The following is a 20,469-nucleotide window of genomic DNA, read 5'->3' on the forward strand; positions in this document are numbered from 1 at the left end:
GAGGCCCATGTTCTTCCCAGGGCCACCCCTGCGTCCTCCCAGAGAGCTTTCCACTGGCCTTGCTTGCTCTTGCTGCATTTCCTCTTACTAGTCGAGTCCATCCGTATGTCCTTAGTATCGTTGTGTGGCGCACTCCGCGTGATGTTTCTAGGACTCCGCTCGGTGGTCCCAGCTGTCGTCCCCTCCTGCCAGCTTGTTTATAGTGAATGAATTTATGACCGTCTCTGTGTCCATTCGGATTTAATAGATCACATGTTCCTTTTTATCCAGTCCGGTCTGATGCTGATGGACATTTCGGTGGTTTCTGGTTGGTAACTCTTGCACTCAGTCTGGCTGTGCACCTCCACGCCTCCTGGCTCCCGTGGGAGTGTGTCTCTCCTTGCTGTCTCCCCAGTGGAGAACGAGGAGCCAGAAACACAAGAATAACACGAAATCATTTTCTAAATGGGCTTGTGCCATTTCTGTGCCGAGTGGTTCCACGTGACTGTCAGCGCTCGGTATGCCAGACTTACTGATTTTTTTCGTCTAGCAGGTACGGATGAGCTACCGATCTCATTCTGGCATTTCTCCAATCACTGATGACCCTGAGCATCTTTTCGTCATTCTTTCTTTGGTCATTGGTGTTCCTGTTTTGTGCCTTGTTGACGTCTTTTGCCGGTTTCTGTTAGATTGTCCTTCTTGATTTGTTGTGAACTTCTTTATATTCTAGAGTTGTTGGTTATATGTGCTATATAAATCTTCTCCCACAGATCACACAGGGCAAGGTGCCCACGTTAAATCCTCAGTGGGGTTCTGTTGCTCTTTGAAGAAAGATCTTAAGCCCCTTGCCTGGCCCACGACTGACTCGACCCTGCCTACTCCTCCAAGCCCACCTCCGAGCACCCTCCCCATTCCAACCATTGGCCTCCTTTCTGCTCTTTCTCACCCCTGGGCCTTTGCACATGCCGTTGACTCTGTCTAGACAGACATTCCATCCTCAAAGCTCCTCCTCAACCACCTGATTGAAGTACTTACCATCACTTGACCCATTTCTTGCCTTCTTAGAAACGATCACAGTCTGTACTCATTTGTTGCCCAGGACTGTCTCTCTTCCCTCCCAGAACGTAAGTGCCAGGAAGGCCAGGGACGATGTCTGTTGTGTTCAGCACCATCCCCAGCACCTACCCCAGGACTGGTGTGTAACCCACCAGTTGGTGCTCTTAATAACACTGATACTGTGCAGGTGAGCCACAGTCAGGAAGAGAAGTGGTTCCCATGTCAGGGACTGGTCACGACATTCTGCTTGAGAATTTCCTGTTTGTCAGTGATGTTTTAGCCTTACAAGTGGATGTTTGAATCTGTTACTTATTTTTCTTCCCCTAATGTCAAGTAAAAACTGATCGGGGAGTTAATTCTCTGTCCCAGCTTTTCTGTCAGTCAAGTGGAACAGCCAGAGATTAATCTTTTATGTAATGCAGACAGAAGTCCAACACAGCAGTTTGCATACGCCCCCTCTGCCCCCAGCATAGTTGTTAAGGGCACACTCATGCCTACCGTGGTTTCTTATGGTCTCAGCCAGACCCTGAGACAGACAGGCTGCCCAGGATGCCCATCAGAAGGATTGAAAAGATTGAGGTTACACCTGTTTTACATGCAGCAAATTAGACATTTTTCTGGCTTTTCTTAGGGAATCTGACCATCCCATTAGGGTCTTTGTACACTGTGGCAGTGTGGCTTCCCTGGCCGCATGGGGGAAACACGGAGAAGGTGACAGAACCAAGACGCTGGCTGGATTTTCCTTTATTTGTCATGTTTCCCAAATCAACTCGTCTCTTTACATAATACAGGAAAATCTTGTGTGGAAAGCTCTTAAAACTGCAGCCAGTACATAACCAAAACCTTACAGATACACTTGTCTAGGGTTTTATTTATGGGGAAAATGGCTAAAAACCAGATAGTTCCGTCCCTGATTTCTTAGAGCTAAGCCAAGGGCCATTATGTCTCTAGCATTAATAGAAAGCTCCCTGGAGCCCGTGATCTGGCCATGGCATCTAGGTGACTGTCACGTGGACAGGGACGGAACGTCGCTTTTCCCCTCCAGCTCTCTGGGAGGCAGGTGGATGAACGCCAGATGACCACTTCCATGCAATACCCTGAAAATGGTCAACCGAGGATTTTTTCGAGATAGGACGTAACTATGGCTTTAAGAGGATGCTTGAGAACTGTTCTGCCCTTCATGAAGTTCATAGGAACCAGAATAAAACTGAACCAAAACCCTAGGCCTTTAGCTCGAGCACATTATTCTAGAACAGCGGGATTTCATCTGTCCAGCTTGGGGTGCAAAAATTATTCTGTAGAAGTGGCTTGTCCATGACAATCGAAGGACTCAAAAATGCTTTTAAATGTCTGAAGTTTCTTCTTGATGTAAGTATTCCTAAATGCATGACCCATTGTGGGGCCCTGGTCCTCGGGTTGGGCTGGCTCCGGGCGGGGCCCAGGTACGCACAGGGAGACGGCAAGCCTCGCTCCCAGGTGGTTCAGATGGGCGGCCAGGGGTAGCGGCAGGGACATACAGTAACTCAATACAGAAATGAGGACGGCGTTGGCCCCCATGGTCCTGAGGCTACTTGGCATTTAGGACTGACACACTGCACTGACGCCAGGCCCCAGGAGGAGTGGCCCATGTTGCAAGACCATGACTGTGCCTGTGAGCTTGGGTGGTGGGGGGGGTCCTCTCTGTAGGGATTCAGGAACAGACTGCGCTGTGTATTTGACATGGAGCGTGCCCACTCTTCAAGCCCTGGTAGGTAAGGTTTGTTGGCCCTAAACCGTCTGATGAAAAAAATTAGAGGACTGAGTATTTGTGGTTAGGAAATGCTGGTGCATTCTAGAGGCAAGTGACTTTTTTTTTTAAATAATGAGGTGAAGCTGTGAAATACTGATAGGATGGCTATAAAAGAAGGCAAAAGACCTTCCTAATGCCTATTTTTGTTATATAGGACACTTAGAGCCATGGAAATGAAGTTAAAAAACAAAAAACCACCAACAAAAACCCTCCAACTAAGCCCCAATTAAGTGTCTGCAAAGATGTTTGTACAAATCTACCCAAAGAAACTTCACTGAATCCTGTATGTCCAGGAAGCACAGAATGTTAGGGCAGGAAGTGGCCCTCTCCGCTTAGGGATAACCTTGACCTACTTACTGCGGTCAAAGACGGGACATTGGCACTGTGGACTGATGCTGTATCATAAATATGGTGTCTTCAGTTCCAAGAGGCTCTGTTTTATACACTCTAGAAAACCTATGTACAAATAATTTAAGATGGACTATAAGTGACATTCATGGTCTTTGCTCTAATGAGTTGGCCGCCATGTCCAAATAGAACACCAAGTTGGCTGTGCCCTCACCCACAAGTGGTTCTGGCACCTTTTCCAACACCCAGTGGTAGGGGCTGTCTGCATGGACTTCTCGGGTGGTTTGGGGTTGCGCACTATAATTGGGAGGATTGGGCCTGGACCCACCGTGAGAGACCTCAGATCACCCAAGTGAGCCCCTTTTGGACTCCAGCAAAGGCCTCCTTCTACCTGGCCAGTCGGTGGTGTTAGTGAAGGACCCAGCAGTTACATATTCACAGGGACTCAAAAAGAGAGACCTGGTTTTGCACCAGTGACATTCGGCTGTCATCTCAGGCACTTGGAGAAAACCTCTCATCCAGCTGATCTAAAAAACAACTGCCCTCTCCTATTTTGGGATTTCTTCAGAAGAAAAAAAAAGTCGCTTAAATTTTATTCCATGAAAATTACAGTCAAATTTCAGCTCACAGCGTGGCCTAATTCTAGGACTTCCCTAGAGTCAAGAAAGCAGTTGTCTTCCAGACTGGCCTTGAAAAGCCCGCGTCTCTGGTCACAGGGAGGGGCACAGAGGGGAGCAGGGGCTGCTCCGTGGGTGGGGTGTGAGTCCTCCCAAGGGAACCTTCTTCCTCCACTGTCCTTCTTGACGAACTCAGGAAGACGACAGGCTGAGTGTTTCTGGAGCAAATATTGTCCCAAGCAGCCAAGGAGATTCCGTCTGTAAGTCGTAGCTGCCGGACAGGGAGCAGCTGAGCATGGTCTCTGGGAAGCCCAGTCCTCAGGCCGCGGGGGGCGTGTCTCCCCTCTTGAGACCGCGTGTGATGAAAGTCCCCAGGGCCACCAGGGGGATGCACATGATGGAGGAGGCCACCAGCAGCCCAATGACGGCCAAGGCATATGGGGGGTAGTCCTTGGTCACGAGCTGTCCCTGCAAGGGGAAACAGGGTCAGCAGGAAGAAACCACTGCAGGCAGAGGTTGGCCTGGTGGAGAGGCCGTGTGCTGGGGGGTGGGGGGTGTCCGGGGCCACCTGGCTCTGCAGCTCACCAGCAAGTATGCTGGATAGACCGCCCCACCTTGTCGTCCCCCTTGCCTTCTCTCTCTTCCGTGAACTTCAGCTAGTGTGCATACAGCCACTATTTTGGCCCTGCCTCTGAAAGATCACCGACAAAAATAATCAAGAGCCTTCCCTTCGGGGCACCGATAGGGGCACCTATGTGCAGGGGCTAACCTGAGCCCGGTGCTGCCCAACAGAACATTGTGATGACACACGTGTTCCGTATCGGGGTTGTCCAACATGGCAGCCACCAGACACAGGGGGCTACTGAGCCCTGGAAATGTGGCCGGTGAGGGTGAAGAACTCAATTTAGCAGTTGCGGTGAACTCAGATGGGCATAGCCCCATGTGGCTGTTGGCTGCCACCTTGAATGGCACAGCTCTGGTCAGGAGAAACCTTGAGGGACCTCTGGATTCAGTTGCTGGACCCTTCCCTGAATGCACATGAATTAAAGCTGATGAGAAATGAGGCCAAAAAGCCTGTAAAGGCTTCCTTTCCACGCGGGACCCACGGAACAGCTACGTCCAGGGGAAGCAGGTGTTTGCTGTCGCCCAAGCATGGTTTGTGACCCCAAACGCTGCTTAGGGTGTGGTGTGGGAAACCAGCCCGCGAACTTTCTGTTGCTTGTCTCCCTTTTTTTGTTCCATCCTGACCCGTGCAGAAACTGGGGTGGGGTGTGGGGGGGGGGGACATTGAGAAGCTGTTGTAGCAATGTGACCGCTTCGTCTTCTGTCTGTTGGGTATCAGAAGTGATGGGAGCTTATACTCTACAGATATTCTCATGTCACTTTTCAAGTGCTTCACTGTCCTTGCATTTTACGGACGTATCAGGCTGCTGTGGATTGGGGAAGACACACCCCCGTCCCTTAGCCACAGCTGGAGAAGCGCAGCCACTGGAACCAGGGCTGGGGACGACTTTGGCCACCATCGGTCACGTTCTCTATGAAAGCGTGTCTATATCGGGACAGCCGGCCTGGTCTCGAGGCCAAGGGTCCCTGTGCGGCCCCTGGCTGTTCACATGCTGACACACCGTCCTTCCGGTTGGGGCACAGCAGCTGCGTGGAGCCCCAAGCGAGCCTGTTCTGGCTGTCCCAGCCCCACCCGGACCTGGACCCTGCCAGGATCCGGCACCCAAGTGCTGATGCAGGTCCCCTTGGGCTCCTGCAATGTCCCTTCCAGGGGCCATGCTTTCCGGGGGTCAGGGGCCGGGCCCTCCAGGCTCGCTCTGCCTTCCCCGAGGAGGCCTAAGTGGACAGAGGCCAGGGGTGGGAACCAGCACCTGGCAGACCTTCTACCGGCCTCCAGAGGCCCCCTGGGAAGTCCTGGGAGGGAATCCTACTCTCTTTGCTGGAGTACTCAGCGAAAAACCAAAGCCCACTTCTGCTGTCCTGAGCTGAGTGTTTTTCATTACCTGGGTGGTGGTTCTGTGTCGTGACAACTGACCTGCCCACCCCAGGGAAATGGGTCGGTTTCAGCGAACGTAAAGCCAGTGCTTGGAAGGGAGCCCAGGGGGTCCGGAGCCGGAGGGTACCTGGAAGGCGTCCCACGCTTGGTACTGCAGGGTCCCCGTGAGGATGTAGTCACTCAGGTAGAAGACAAAGAGGCTGACGATGAGCAGGGGGCTCACACCGGCCCACATGGCCTTCCAGTACCAGTTCAGGCCACGACCGGTCATGGCCTCAAGGTCACTTTCAAATCTGTTTGGAAAATGAGGAGAAAGTCAGGATTATCCATGCTGTTGGGGCAAGAGGGCTCCACCTTTCATATCCCTTTGCTTAGAAAGATTCTGTTCTGAGCACCACCGATGACGACCTCTTTGGGGTCCCTCTCTGACACCTGGGGAGAGGGTGTGCAGGGTGGGGAAGGGAGAAAGGCTGAGGCCGCCACAGAGTGGAAGGGAGAAAGGCTGAGGCCGCCACAGAGCAGAGCAGCAAAGCAACTGCCTCATGGTTACGGGGACATCAGAAGATACCTTCCTGGTGCCACCTTTGGATAAAGGCTGCTGGTATAGACCATAAGGGCTACTCCCGCAGGCATGGAGAGGGGCGGGTGTGTGGTGGGGTGGGGTGAGGCTGGACCGTCACCGGCGGTAGCCACAGCCACAGCCACCTGCCACACTTGGGCCTGTGGCTTGTGCTGAGTTCCCACAGAAACCTGCAGACAGCCACCTGTTCCCATGCTGCTGCTGACCTGGCTGGACCCTGGGTTTCAGGCCACGAAGGGTCCTGTGCTTCATGTGAATGCCTGAGATTTTTCAAGATGACATGCTCTTTTGTCCCTTCACATCCCCTGCTCATCCCCCCTCCCCCTCCAACTTGCCTGGATAAAGAGATGTGGAAAAAGCTACCTGCCTGTGAACGAAGGGTGACATGGCACTGTGGCTCAGTGGTCACTAGGTGGCGCTGTCCCCTGGGCGAGCCCAGGGACTCCTCTCCCGGCCATTCCTGGGTCCTGCTGCTTACAAACTGCTCTGCGAGGCACCTTTGGTTTCTCCCTCCCTCCGACCCTGACCACTTAGTACCACCCCTTTGCATGGACTTGTGTCCCTTCTCCAGCATCTCCCCTGGGCCCTGCCTTTTGGTCCTCTTTCCGCAACCTTCTCTCTTCCTGGGAAACACCTACCCTCTCAGGGGACCGATCTGTTTCTCCCTCTAGACTACCACATCTAGGTGACCCACTTGTCCCGGTTGACCCAGGACGTCCCCAGTGTTCACAATGAATGTCCCAGGAAACCCCTTGGTCCTGGGAAAACAAGGAGAGTGGGTCACTCTAACCCGAATGTCCTCCACAGATAAGAAATGGAGGGACAGATACCGAAGTCTTTCTTGACCGAAAACGTTTTGGACATGCTACACATTATACCCCCTTTGAGACTCACAGTGGTCTTTGGGCTCCAAGTAGTCCTATAGGAAAGAAATGTTGACTCTCTCTTATTTGTGACGTCCCGAAATTACTTGATCATGTAAGTCCCTTGGTGTGACAGGGGACCCCAGAGCTTCCAGGGACACAGAGGGAAACATGGCTCAATGGGTCTGGTTTCTAGGGTCATGGCTGGTCCTCCCCACTCCCATTGCAATACAGAAAGCAGAAAGACGAGATACTGGTTGAAGGTGGGAGCGAGGCAGAGAATTACCTGGGCCAAGGGAAAAACAGTGCCAAGTTGGAGGAGAAAAGTAAGGGACTTACTGTGGAAAGGGACTTGCTTTCCTGGTGGGGCGAGGCCTTTGTGGGGGCGTGGCCTTCATGGGCCCTTCCCCAAGCAGGTGTCAGGGGTGGGGCCTCCTTACCTCCTCAGCCCATACACGTAACACACAGCAATGGTCTCCACCAGCACGATGAGCAGCAGGGACAGCGTGGCCGCATAGTCATTGAATATGTCAAACCAATAGTTGCCAGACTCCATGGTGAACACCAGGCCAATGACACAGTTGATGAGGCATACCAGACCTGGGGCCACAAGACCACACGCTCACTTGCCTGAGACACCTACCCGTTCATCCAGTTTCCTATGTGGAGCCACGGACCCCAGGGGGACTTAGCCATGGACTGGCCTCTCTGCCTCTGTATGCCACAGGTGTGTGTGTTCAGGGGACAACAAAGGTGTCCCAAGGAGTGTGTGTCTGCACAAGTCACTAATGTTAATTCAGGGAGCTGTCCTGCAGGGGGCATCAAGCTCAGCAGAAAAGAGAAAGTTGTGGGCGCTGTTGTCTCCCCATGCTGTGGGGGTGGGGGTGGGGGTGGGGGTGGGGGTGGGGGTGGGGGTGGGTCCCACCCAGCCTGTGGGTCTGGTGATGTCATTTACCCCTACAACTCAGCTTCTGAGCTCACAGAGGTGAATCACGGCACCCCTCTCAGAACCTCCTAGAGAGGATTCATGTCTGGCCAGAAGAGGGAGTAGGGAGGGGAGAGGAAGACAGGAATGTCTACCCAGCTCCCACTATACGTGCTCCTGGCTCGTCTCGTGCATTGGATCCAATAGCCTGGGGAGCTCCCTTTCACAGCTGGGGAAACCAAGGCTCAAAGATAAGGAGGACTTTCCCAACATCCCATAGCATCTAAGAGGGGAAGTCAGGATTCAGACAGAGGCCCTTCTGCTTCCAGAACCCAGGTTCTTGAACCAGCCTCCACAGGCAGACTCCCCCAGGGACCCCATGAAGTATTTGACCCTCAAGCTCCCACCTCCCCTTCTCACCGCCACACCGTCACCAAGCCCCCGTGCCATCTTGAGGGGACACACCTCGAGAAAGGGGCTATGTGCTGGCCAGGAGCTAATGGCACATAGCAAGCAGCCACAGAGACCACGTGGGAAGAGCGATGCTCAGTGCTAGAAGGTTCTGACAAGGGGTGGGCGGCTCCATCTGGCTGGCCAGGACTTTAAGGGGATGGGATGTGAGCTCAGTGGGATGAGGCTGGGAGAAGGGACGTCCTAGATGTGGTGGGATGGTTTCATTGTGGGCAGGAGTGGGGGGCCACTGGGTTCTATCACCAGGTATGATGGTGGAGCAGATGAGTGATGGAGTGAATCGGGGAGAGGGGTGATTAGAAAAACACGTTCCTTCCCTAGCAACCCAAATGGCCCACGACAGCAGAAGGGAAGATACACAGTGCTGGGTGGTCTTCTAGGTGATCATCTATCACGCAGGCGGGAAAGGGACAGATCGATGGTCACTTGCAACAACGGGGAGGACCGCATCGAGTTTGGCGAAGACAAGAAACATACAGCACAGACAGCGTGATTCCATGTATATGAAGTTCAAGAGCAGGAAAACGATCCTGAAGCGGTAGCAGTCACGAAGAGGTGGCTTCTGGGGCTGGGAGCATACGGACTGGGAAGAGGTGGGGAGGGGCTCTCGGGGGTGCTGGAAACGCTCTGTACCTTGACTTAGGTGGTGGTTACTTGGGTGGTTACACGTAAAAATCACTGAGATTGTGTTTAGGAAATGTACATGCTCTAAGTGTTACGCTTCAATTGAAACAAAGACCAGAGCAGATTGTCTCCTGGCCTGAAGAGTTTGGAGCACCATGGTGGTAAGTGTGGCCTTCCCCAAGGCTGGGGTGGCCACCACCCTTCCCTGTGATGGAGAACCAGAGGCACAGGTGAGTCACGCACTCCGAATCCCACACGGCCCCGAGGACGAGAGACCACAAGGCTCGTCCATCTGCTTGTGCCCCATGCCTGGCCCTCCCTGAGCCCCACATCCCCCATGGACGGGCCCACTCACCGGAGATGGCCTCCTTGGGCAGGTGGCTGGAGATGACCTTGCTGTCGGTCAGAGGCGTGAGGATGGCCGCCGTGTTCCCCAGCATGCTCCCAATGCCCAGCATCAGCAGCATGAAGAAATAGAGCACTGACCACAGCTGGGACACCTCCATGTTTTTAATGGCTTCGGTGTAGACGATGAAAGACAAGCCGGTGCCCTGGACCGCCTGCCCATAGTGAGAAGGCGGCAGTTACCCACCCAAGGGACTTGGGACTCCTTAAGTGCACCTGATACAAAGCAACCTCCCAGGTGGCCAGGAGAAGCCACGGGCCAAGCTGGGGTTTGCCATGTACACACCGGCCCCTTGGGCTTAGCAGGGCTGGGTAGACACGTGAGCCATGAGGAGCCCCTTTCATCACTTTGGAACACTGAGCTCCCATCTCCCACCCCAACTCATGTCCATTCGGGATGAAATACAATCAGACAAGGTTCAGATAATTTGTGCTTCCAACAGGATGGCCACTGCGGCGTTCTGAGGCCCCAGTGTCTGGGAGGCGAGGTGAGTGGGTGAAGCCACAGGGCCTGGGAGGGCAGGGTTGCTCTGTAGCGGAGCCCTGCAGGGATAGCCACCTGTGGAACCAGAGCCTGGAGCTCCCGCTTACAGACGAACCCTCCAAGAGGTTTGGAAGAGGTCTTGGGGTTGGGGCCATGGGGGAGGGTGCTCCCTGGGTACCAGCGGCAGAAGCAAACCCACTCTGGGGGCAAGCTCCTGCAATCTAGACCCGCAGGACCACCAGAGAGGATCAAGCAGCGAGCTTGCAAACAGATGTATAAATCCAAAGACGACAAGCCACGGAGGAAAGAGTTAGGAATAATTCCCCCAGAATGGCCGACACTGGTTGGCTTGGCAGACTCCTGGCATACTAATAAGCATAGTGGGATTCACCAGCTCTGCGTGCAGACAACAGGGGATGGTCCCTTGTAGAGAATTTACAAACAGTAACAAAACCTGCTAAAGTTGGCTTGCTTCCTATCATTATCATGAGCCAACAAATTCTCCATGGTGTCAGTCAGGAAACCGACTGCCCTCACTCTCCTGCCCAAGGCCACCCCTGGAACAGCTATGTAGGACCTTTTCAAAGAAGCAGAAGATAAAACTGCTAAAAATAAGCGTATCACAGGAAATTCAGCATGGGGAGCAAATGTGAGAGGAAAAATATCGTGTTTAACAAATCACTGAACCGACAGGCTCCATCAACAGCTAAATACCACTTGTAGCTGAAGAGAAACTTAGGGAACCGGGAGGCATATTCCAGGAACGGGTCCACAATGAGAAAAAAAAAAAAGATAAGAAGCTGGGAAAACATAGAAGAGAAGTGAGTGGACATGCAGCGGTGGGAATTCCAGAGCAGAGAGATAGAAGTACAGGCAATGATGAAGAGGTTAAGGGGTGTGAATTTTCCAGAACTGGTAAAGACATGTGGATCTGTGGATCCAGGAAGCCCCAACCTCACACAACCCATCCTGGGGCTGGGGGCATCCTGGCGTATTCACCCAACCCATGTCGGATGAATACAAAATACATCCACGCTTCAGTTACCGAGGCCAGAGTCCAAGGGATGGGCCAGAGAAATCAGAGTGAAAGCATGGGGCAGCCGAGAGCTTCGAAGGAGGACAGGAAATTTCAAGGCAGCTGAAATCACATGGCAAACCTCTCCAAAGTGTACAGAGAAAATAACTATAAACCTGGGACTTCCACACAGGGGAGACAGTCCTTAAAAAGAGGGGACCGAATATCGGCATTAGCATACAGACGACATCCGAGGAAATTTATCAAGAAGCAGGTGCTATACACCGGAAATGAATAGAGCCCGGGAACGATACTGGAATTAAAACTAAAGAGGGGAAAAAAAGCAAGCTGCTCTAAAGGAACACGTTTTAAGGGAGAAGATGATCCCGGAAGATGTCTGGGGTGCCAGAGGAAATGGTGAACAGGTAAAAAGGCACAAAGGCGAGGAGAGACACACACTGTCGTGTAAAACAGCACAGCCTCCAACACAGGGGCTGAGGAAAGGACAGAGGCGGACACAGGCGGTATTTAAAACTACAGTCCCTGTTCCGGGTGGGCGGGAAGTCAAGACCCTGTTGAATTTCAGACCTGGTTGAGTTAAAAAGGCAGAGGACAAATTCAAGAGGAGAAATTCGCTAGATCAGTTCCAAACAGCAGAGAATAAGGCAGCACGGGGGAGGGAAAACCCAGCAACGAATGCAATAGAAAAAGACAGTCTGAAGCCATCAGTCACCCCCTCATTCTCGGACACTGAACCAAGCCCAGAAGTCAGGGAGGAAAGCTCCCAGGGGCTCCCAAACAAAAAGGAACTTTGAAATGAGAACACGGAACAGGAGCTGAGGCCCAAAGGGAACAGATCAAGTCTTCGAAGGCTGGGGGATGGGGAGCGGGGTGTGGGGGGCGGGAAGGGGGTGTCAGGCCACAGGCCGGGGTGAGCAGAGAGCCAGGAAGGACAGTGTTGCCTCGTGCGTGAAATGACCTGATCAGTAACAGTGATGCAGGCCGACTGCCAGAGCCAGAGCCAACGTTCCCTGGGAAGGTGGCCCACGTTGACAGGGTGCCAGGGGCCAATCACCAAGTGCAGCCTCCATGGGGTGGGCTCAGCCAGCTCCTGAGCCATGGGAGAAGGGGTCTGGCGGGGACAAGTGGGTTATACCCCAGTAGCCTTATGCTGTTTAGCTATGGCTGGCCGAGAAGCCACACATCTCTAACCAGGGCTTAGACCAGAAGGCCCGTGATCCCAGCATGACGGTGACGGAAAGAGCTCCAGGCCCCGGGGTTCCTCCAATGCAGCATCCGTGGGAGGGATTCAAGAGAACCAAAGTTAATGTCAAATGCCTCCTGCGGGGTATGAACCGGCAGGTCCCCCCCAACTCATGGACATTTGCAAAGAAGGTGTTCTCTGCATTTGCAAAGAAGGTGTCACTCCATCTGGGAAATGACACGCAGGCCCGACCCTGTGGCTGACTGCAGAATCTCACCCAGCTTGCACTTGTCCCTGCGGGTGGCTCTCGGGGGAGGGAAGCTGGCCGAGACCTTGCCCGTGCCTTACCGTGGCCAGCTCTGATTGCAAGCTACAGTTTCTCATCTGTGGGAGCACCTCGCTGTATTTGCCGGGGAAGGTGGACGCCAGGTAGCCCTTCACCTGCTCCAGGTTGCTGGCGGTCAGAAAGCCATCCTCCAGGTCAAAGGAATTGGCCAGCAGCAGAATCACCCTGCAGAGCAGAGGACCACACGGACCTTGGCTGATTAGAAAGGCCACGGTCACGGAACCCTCTTGAAGCTGGGCTGCTGGGGGTCCTTCCCCTCTGATGGGGCAGGGTCCCTCCAACAAAGGGAATCTGTAGATCTGTGGCCTTTTAAAGTTTAGCAGGGGTGGGGGGGGCGGTGTGTGTGATTTTGAATGGTTTTGAAGGAGCTTCAAGTGGGACCAGAGATGAGAAACCAGCCCACCCAGCTAAGCCACCTTGACCTCTGGGCCGGCATGTTCCTCCAGAATGTTTGGGATGATGGGAATGTTCTGGGACCCCCACTAACCATAGGGCGGGGGGTGCTGTGGCAGCTGAGCCCTTGAATGTGGGGAGTGTAACAGAGAAACCGACCTGAATTCATTTACATGTAAGTGGAAATAAATTTAAACAGAAATTTAACTGACTTAATTTAACTTAAAATCACAACTGCTTTGATTAATTAACATTTAATCAACTAATTAATTAAAAATTGAGTTAATTATGTAAATCCATCCCCATTTAAATCTGGGAAGTAGCCAGCTGTGGCCAGTGACTCCCAAATGGGATCTGGATGAGGGTGGTCGTGTTTTGGGTAGGGGGAGACAGAAAGCAGACTCTGTCCTCTTCAGGGCTCACCCACAGAGCAGCTCGACTACTTCCAAGGTCAGGGAGATGAGGCAGAAGAGGAAGGCTTGTCTGTTGAACTGACCTCAGCCCCTCAGGCAGGGGTGCCCAGGCTGGGGCCCTGGATGGAGGGCTGCAAAGCCAGTGCCCTCTGCCCCTCACCCCTTGCCTTCCTGGAGCCCACCTCTTCCCAGCGGCCCTTGGGGGGAGCTTGGGGGGACGCGCCCCGCCCACCCGACGTGGCCCGGGGTGGGCTTACTTGTTCAAGCAGCTCTCGTAGTTGAAGGTGGCCTTGAAGCCGTAGATGGAGAAGGTCACGATGCTGGCAAAGATGGAGGTAGAGCTGTTGATGAGGGACACGATGACGGCGTGCTTCTGGCAGTTGTTGGACGGCTCGTTGTAGCTGGCGAAGGCGATCAGGCTGCCGAAGCCCAGGCCCAGGGAGAAGAATATCTGGGTGGCCGCGTTGATCCAGGCCTTGGGGTTGGCCAGCTGCTCCAGCTGCAAAGCCAGTGGAGGTGGCCACTGAACCACCCGTGACCTGCCGGTAGGGGGTGGAGGGCCCGGCAGCAGGGGACCCACTGCACCTGTGCCCCTGGCCGGAGCCCATCAACTCCCCAGCGGCTGACACGCACACATTGCTCCCGTCCGGTCCCCCGTGGCGCCCTTCCCAGCGGACGTGTGCAATTGAAAAGTCCACCGTGAGGTTAACTTAAGACACTGGGAGCCATCTGGAATGGGGGGGCATTTTGGGGTGGGGGCGCTGCCAGTCCTTTTGTTTCCAGGGGCCAGATTTGCTAAATGAAGAACTTGCTTTGTCCCAAAGGAAATAGGACCCCCCCATCTCCCCACACCCTGCCGACAGAGGAGCGTGGGCTGTGGGGCGCAGGGGAGCGGGTGGGCTGCGGAGGGATCACAGAATGCCTTGCAGTGGATTCACCCCTGCAGGGAAAGGGGTGCGGGAGAGAAGACAATTGGACGACAAATCATACGGTCCACAGGCTGCTAGGAGGATGGGTGCGAGGCCAGACAGGAGGCCAGGGCCGTAGTCGGCTGGGGTGCAGGGAGGAGGAGGGGGATGGGTGGACAAAAGACTCAGTGCCCCCAGCATGCACAGGCCGGGACCCAGCGCTCACAGGTAACCCACACTGCTCCCACCTCCCTGGGTCTCCCCCGCCTTTCCACCCACCCTGCAGGACGGGGAGTACCCCTCCCTCCAGCCCGTACCTTGGGCGTGAACATGTAGGCTAGGCCATTAGTGGCTCCGTGGAGCGTGAGGCCCCGGACCAGGTAAATGATGAGCACGCAGTAAGGCAGCAACGCGGTGAAGTATACCACCTGCGGGCACCAGAGGGCGGCAGAGGGCAGCGTCAGCCTCCCTGCGACCCGCGATCACCGATCACCGGGCCCCTTTGTCCCTGGGACAGACCCGTGCGTGGTCCCCATAGAGCATGCCACTCTGTCTCGGGCATTCAGGCTATCGACAACTGGAATGATTCTGAGTCTGGGCTGGGGAAAAAAGAAACAAAACCAAACCCTCAGGGGCTTGCAGCCATGGCATTTCTCTACAGAACTGAGACCCAAGAAAAACTTGCCCATGAGGGCTCGTGGAAAGGTGATGATGTTGGTGTGGGGACAATGTCCCTATCAGAAATATGACAGATATTCAATCATCTGACTTTGTTTCTGCACATGAGTGGCATTTTTCTTCAACCAAATCCTTCCCTGCTGACAGGCATCGCGAGCTCAGTGGTTTCCATGGTGGTTCTGGCAGCAGTGTCATAGCCCGGGCCTGCTGACGCGAACTCTTACACGATCTTCAAACCGGGACCTGCAGGTGCGCGCCTGTCCATCCAGACCCGGCACTTTTTCTAGGAATCAACCCATGTAGGCACCATAGTCTCTTTACGGAAAGCACAGAGGTATTTTGCAAAATTCTTTCTGCAAAAGCAGTTTGCTTGAAGGTTGGGTTCATCTGGTTGGAGGACCATGTCCAGAGGGGCTCGCCCTCAGCCCCCATTTCCTGCTGAGGTGTGGCACCATCTTGCCCGGAACCTTCTGAGGCCACCAGACGAGCGGTTCGCACCCGCTCACCCCCCGGGGACAGCAGGCAGAGGTGGGGCCTGTCTCTTACCACTGATTCCTCTCGAGGCCGTTGTAATTTGAGAAGAGCCATCAAGCCAGCTGACTTGATAGGAAAATAATCCAGGAGCAAGATGGAGACAGATGTGGTCAAGGACAGGAGGCCAGTGAGCTCAAGACCATTGAGGACAACTGGAAAGGGGTAACCAATGTCCGTAACTGGTGGACACTGGATACTGAGGGTAGGCCCTTGGAACTTCCCCCCCTCCCCTCAGGTCAGTAAGTTTCCCAGAAGCACTCTGGGCTCAATTCTCCCCCATCAGGGAAGCTGGACAGGTGACCCAGCCTACACCATGGGGAGAGACCGTTTTTGACCCATCCACGACAACTCTTGAAGTTAGGGGATGGGGGGGAAGGAGATTCCAAGAGAAGAGGCCAGGAAATAGTACACAGTTTTTAACCGAATTACTCCCCCATAAAGCTGCAGGGGTACTTTTGCGTGGAGAGGGGGCGTGGCTTGAGCAGAGGAAATAGAAGTTCACGGCAGGATATGACCTCATTTCACACATTTATAAATGATCTCGAAAAGAGATGGCCTCATTAAATCTCCAAGTTTACAGACGCTGCCCTCAGATCTTTGTCACGTTCATGATAATCTGGCAAAGACAAATTGCAAAGAACATTTTTTTTATGAGCATAAACTATGAGCCAAACTTCAAGATGGGACAGCTTGAGTACGTGAGTAGCTACAGGCTCTAAATTCTTCCAGAGAGGACTCATTAGTCCCTCAGCCTGGCCGTGGGATGGGCATGGCCCTGGGGTCATCACAGGGCACCTAAAATATCACCAGCAGTTCTGGTCTTGCGGCATCGAGAGAAACATGGTGGGGCTTCAGGAGGCGACCCAGGTGGTCAAGAGGATGAGGACTGGTGGCCTCTTAGGACCTTCTGAAGGAAAAACTGGGGTGAATTATGTCATGAAAGGCCGGGAAGAATGGAAGGTAGTTCACCAAACCAAGAAGTTGGGGAGTTTCAGGGGCAAAGCTGGGTCTGCCCAGGCTCCGCCCCCACTGGTTGGTGCCCTTGGTCAGGTCTCTCTGCCCCTCGATGCCTCACGTGAGTGGAATGATGAACCCTACTATGAAGGGCTCCCCAAGATGGAGACAAGGTGCACACCCAACCCACAAGGGATCAGGTAGGACGAGTGCCCGAGTATGAGGATGGGGCACGCCCCGGGAGGGGGAGGGTAGGGCATCTGCTGCAGCTCCAGAAAGATGCCACGTGCTGGAGAGACTGTAGGAACACTTTCTCCATGGGGCAGATCAAAGAGCATCCGAGCCCCCACAGGAGAATAAGCCTGGGGAGGCACCAACGAGGGAAGGTTCATCCATCTGGCAGGACAGCTCTGCAAGGTCACTGACAGCCGCTTAGAGCAAAGGTTCTGAGACTCAGCTGCAGATCAGAATCACCTGGGGGAGCTTTCATCAACCCATGCTCAGGTTCCTCTCCACACCGATGACTCCAGGACTTCCAGGCAGGGGGGCAGGGAGGAGTCAGATATCAGAGCTCTCTCTACAAGCTCTCTGGGTGACACCAACCTTTCCGCTAAATTGGAGGGCCAGCGGCAAGGACATCATGGGGACATCTCCAGGGAAGGGAAAACTCACTGTCTAGTTGCTTGGTGCCCCTTGGGTGGTATGGACGTGGGGCTGGCTGGCACAGAAACACTCATCTTTTTAGGCAGTGGAAAAGTCCTCCTTTTGAGATGGCAACTTAGAGCACCACTGGCCATGTGCCTGGTGGTCTGGTAGGTGATTCGTGTCCATACCCTCCCCGCCGGCCCAGTGTCCCCCCGGACCCCCACCCCCGGAGGGCGGAAGGCAGCCGTTGGCAGTGCCCGGCCCGGGCAGGGGCTCTGCCGTCCCCACCTTGCCAGTGGACTGGGTGCCCCTCAGGACGCACAGGTACACCACCAGCCAGGCCAGGACGAGGCAGAGTGCCGGCTCCCACTGCACGCGCCCGCTGTCCTGGATGGACGGGGAGATGTTGAGGGTTTTCCTGTACCAGAAGTACTGGGTGGAGGACGCCTTCTCACACTCCTCGTCGTAGCCCGTGTGGTTGTCGTTCAGCGGGCACACGGACCATGGCAGGGGATCCTTTGGGATCAAAAGAAGCATTTATATAGACAGGTGAGGGCTGAGTGGGAAGGATGGGAGTGGCCCTGGTAGCGGCCATTCTGGGCAGGGAACTGGAGGGCCGGTCAGGGGCACAGACAGGCACTGCAAGCTCAATGCAGATCTGCAACACCGGCGATGTACACAGCAACTCTTTAGCTGGAGGCCTCTTGTTCAGTGCATGACCTGCCCAACTACACATGACAGGTCTGCACAGAGGAGCGGGAACGGTCACCCATGGGGAGAATACAAGTGGCTGCTGTTTCTACCCAGAAGGTGGAGGATGGGCAAGGCTGTGGAGTCAGGGAGACGAGCGGCTGCAACTAAGCTCAGAGCAGGGAGTCCTTCATGTCAAGGATGTACACAGGGAATTTTCCAGCGGGGTGACCGGGGAGGCCAGAGTGGGGTGTGGACGTACTATCTTCCAAGTGTAGATGCCAAGTCCCGCTCATTAAGGTCATTCACCCAATCATTACTTGGGGTTCCGAAGATTCAAGGCTGTGCCCCTGTGCTCCAGAGAGCAGCCCCACAAGCTGGGGTTAGTCCACAGTTCATGGCCAGCCCTGCCTTGCTTTCAGAACTTGGGGACAGTGTCTGTCCTGTGAAGGCCTGGGTCAGGGGCAAAGGGTGTGGCATCTGCCCAGGGACCTTCTGTCCAAGACCGAAGGGGGCTGCTGGAGGGCAAGAGGGGGCAGAGGCTGGTGGGGGGGGGGTCCTCAAGAGTGACAGGCAGGCACTGACGAAAGGCCCTGAGCACGGGCGGCAGAAGCGAAGTCCCCTCTTGGCTTGGACACAAGGAGCACCTCGCGAGGAATCGGGGTTCTCTCTTCTCTGTGATTTTCAGCCCCCTCCCAATCACTACCATGAGCGCCCGCTGAGGCTATCTTCCGAAGTACGTGTTTAAAATGTTTATCTTTGGGAGCAGTCCCTATTGTGTTACAGGGGGGCCAATGGTCCTTCTAGGAGAACTCGGGTCTGCAGGGAAAAGTGGGGGCTGGGCCTGGAGTCGGAAAGCTGGGAGGACGAGTGACCGGAGCAGGGAGGGGAGGGGGGTGAACCGGAGGCGGAGGAAGGGCTGCCCTCCTGTCTTGCTGGGTTGGCCGAATCCCTCCCCAGGGGCTCTCTCCATAGATTTCCAGGGGTGCTGCTCAGTATTTTGTGGAGGGTGGAGGGGTCCTAGCTTTCAGAGGGAATGCGGAGCCACACGCGCGCCCGTGCACACCACGGCAGGAGCCCGCCGCTTGGCGTGGGGTGCTCGGCCTGCCCCTGACCCCAGCCCCGGAGGCTGCCCCCTGGGGGTGGCTCCTGCTCCCACCTGGGCTGACTCACCTGGAAGGAGTGGAAGAGATACCAGAAGGCCCAGGCGTTGATGATGTTGTAGTACATGGACAGGAAGAAGGACACCACCACGCTGGCCAGGCCTGGGAGGAGGCAGAGGGGTGCTGAGGCCTGGCCCGTGTCCACCAGCCCGGGACGCACCCCAGTGACTGCACCGGGACAGCAAAGCCTCCTCCGGCCGCTTTGCAGGAGGGCCAGCTGTGGCCAGGCGCCCGCGGCCCCTCTCTAAGAGCCAGTCCGTCCCCACAACCTCACTCCCCAGCCTTGAGGACGTGAGTCCAATGCCAGTCTGTCACACTTCAGTGCCAGGTGCAACGTCGAGCACCTGCTGGACTTTAGGTCTTGGCAACAATGTGGTCATGAGCGGGGGGTGGGGGGGTGGGCATTATTACCCACACTTTGCAGAGGAGAAAATGAGGCAGGGAGATGGCCCGAGAGTGCTCAGCTGTGACGTGGCAGGCATGGGCTCAGCACGGAGTGTGAGTGGCCTGCTCACCTGCCCAGTGCCACCCCGATGCTGGAGGTCACAGATGTCCCCTGGGGCTCCCCTCAAGTGGGGTCCCTTGTGCCCAGCCCGGCTTCATGGCAGCAGGGAGCAGGGGTGTGGGACGGGGTGTGAGGAGGGGAAGGGACAGGTCGGCGCTGACCTGGCCAGCCTGCAGGGCCCGGGGCAGGGGTGCATGACACCCACCCACACCAGCCCCCCAGAGGCACCCCTGCCCTGTGGAACACTGCGTGAAAGGTCTGCAGCCCCCTCCCCACCACCACCAGTGCAAATATTTACACCAGGGGCACTGGTGAACGCTACAGCCAGATCCTCCCTACCCCCGCCCCTCCTCGAGGGCCAGTGGTTAAACATTCTCCTGCACCTGGGCTTGGCACAAGCATCTGGTAGCTTTCCTCTGAGACAGCAAATGCCACCTTGGAGAAGCCCTCTGCAATTGATGACATGGGCCGATTGTAAAACCACACACCTCCTTGTTAAAAATTAACAGCCCTTCAGGATGAGGAGGCCGCCGGGGTTTGGAGATGGTCTGGGAGGGCACGGGCGCATCGCTTTTGCACAAAGGCTACATCCCAGGCCCATGTATGTCCCTGTTGCTCCCAAAACACCACCTTGTGCCCCTGCCTGCCTTCCTGCCTGGGGGCGGGAGGGTGGAGCCCAAAACACCATGGCCCGTGAGGGCCAAAGTCCCTCCTGCAGCGCCCAGGCATCCCTGAAACGTGAGGGTTGCACAGGGCAGTTTAACGATCTCCAAGAGGTGCCCGGATGCCCGCCAGCAGTCGCTCAGGGGAGGTGGGCATGCAGGCTCTGCCTCCGTGCATGGAGGGACCAACGCATCCCACAGGCTCTCAGTGCTATGACC

General features: G+C 55.1%; 1 protein-coding gene across 1 annotated transcript in view; it reads right to left on the minus strand.

Annotated features, from left to right (window-relative positions):
- Nucleotides 1-3,728: 3,728 nt before the first annotated feature.
- Nucleotides 3,729-20,469, minus strand: part of SLC6A20 (solute carrier family 6 member 20) — a 31,290-nt gene continuing 14,549 nt past the window's right edge. Inside the window, exons 3-11 of the mRNA XM_032867833.1 lie at nt 19,094-19,185; nt 17,519-17,746; nt 14,737-14,847; nt 13,769-14,010; nt 12,708-12,870; nt 9,607-9,811; nt 7,672-7,831; nt 5,916-6,081; nt 3,729-4,257 (exon numbers count right to left, since the gene is read on the minus strand). Coding sequence (XP_032723724.1) covers nt 4,108-4,257; nt 5,916-6,081; nt 7,672-7,831; nt 9,607-9,811; nt 12,708-12,870; nt 13,769-14,010; nt 14,737-14,847; nt 17,519-17,746; nt 19,094-19,185 — 1,517 coding nt within the window. The 3' untranslated portion in view covers nt 3,729-4,107. The remainder of the gene's footprint in view (nt 4,258-5,915; nt 6,082-7,671; nt 7,832-9,606; nt 9,812-12,707; nt 12,871-13,768; nt 14,011-14,736; nt 14,848-17,518; nt 17,747-19,093; nt 19,186-20,469) is intronic.

This window comes from Lontra canadensis, unplaced genomic scaffold, assembly GCF_010015895.1.
Source record: "Lontra canadensis isolate GAN:19392208 unplaced genomic scaffold, GSC_riverotter_1.0 scaffold35, whole genome shotgun sequence".
Taxonomy (NCBI): Eukaryota; Metazoa; Chordata; class Mammalia; order Carnivora; family Mustelidae; genus Lontra; species Lontra canadensis.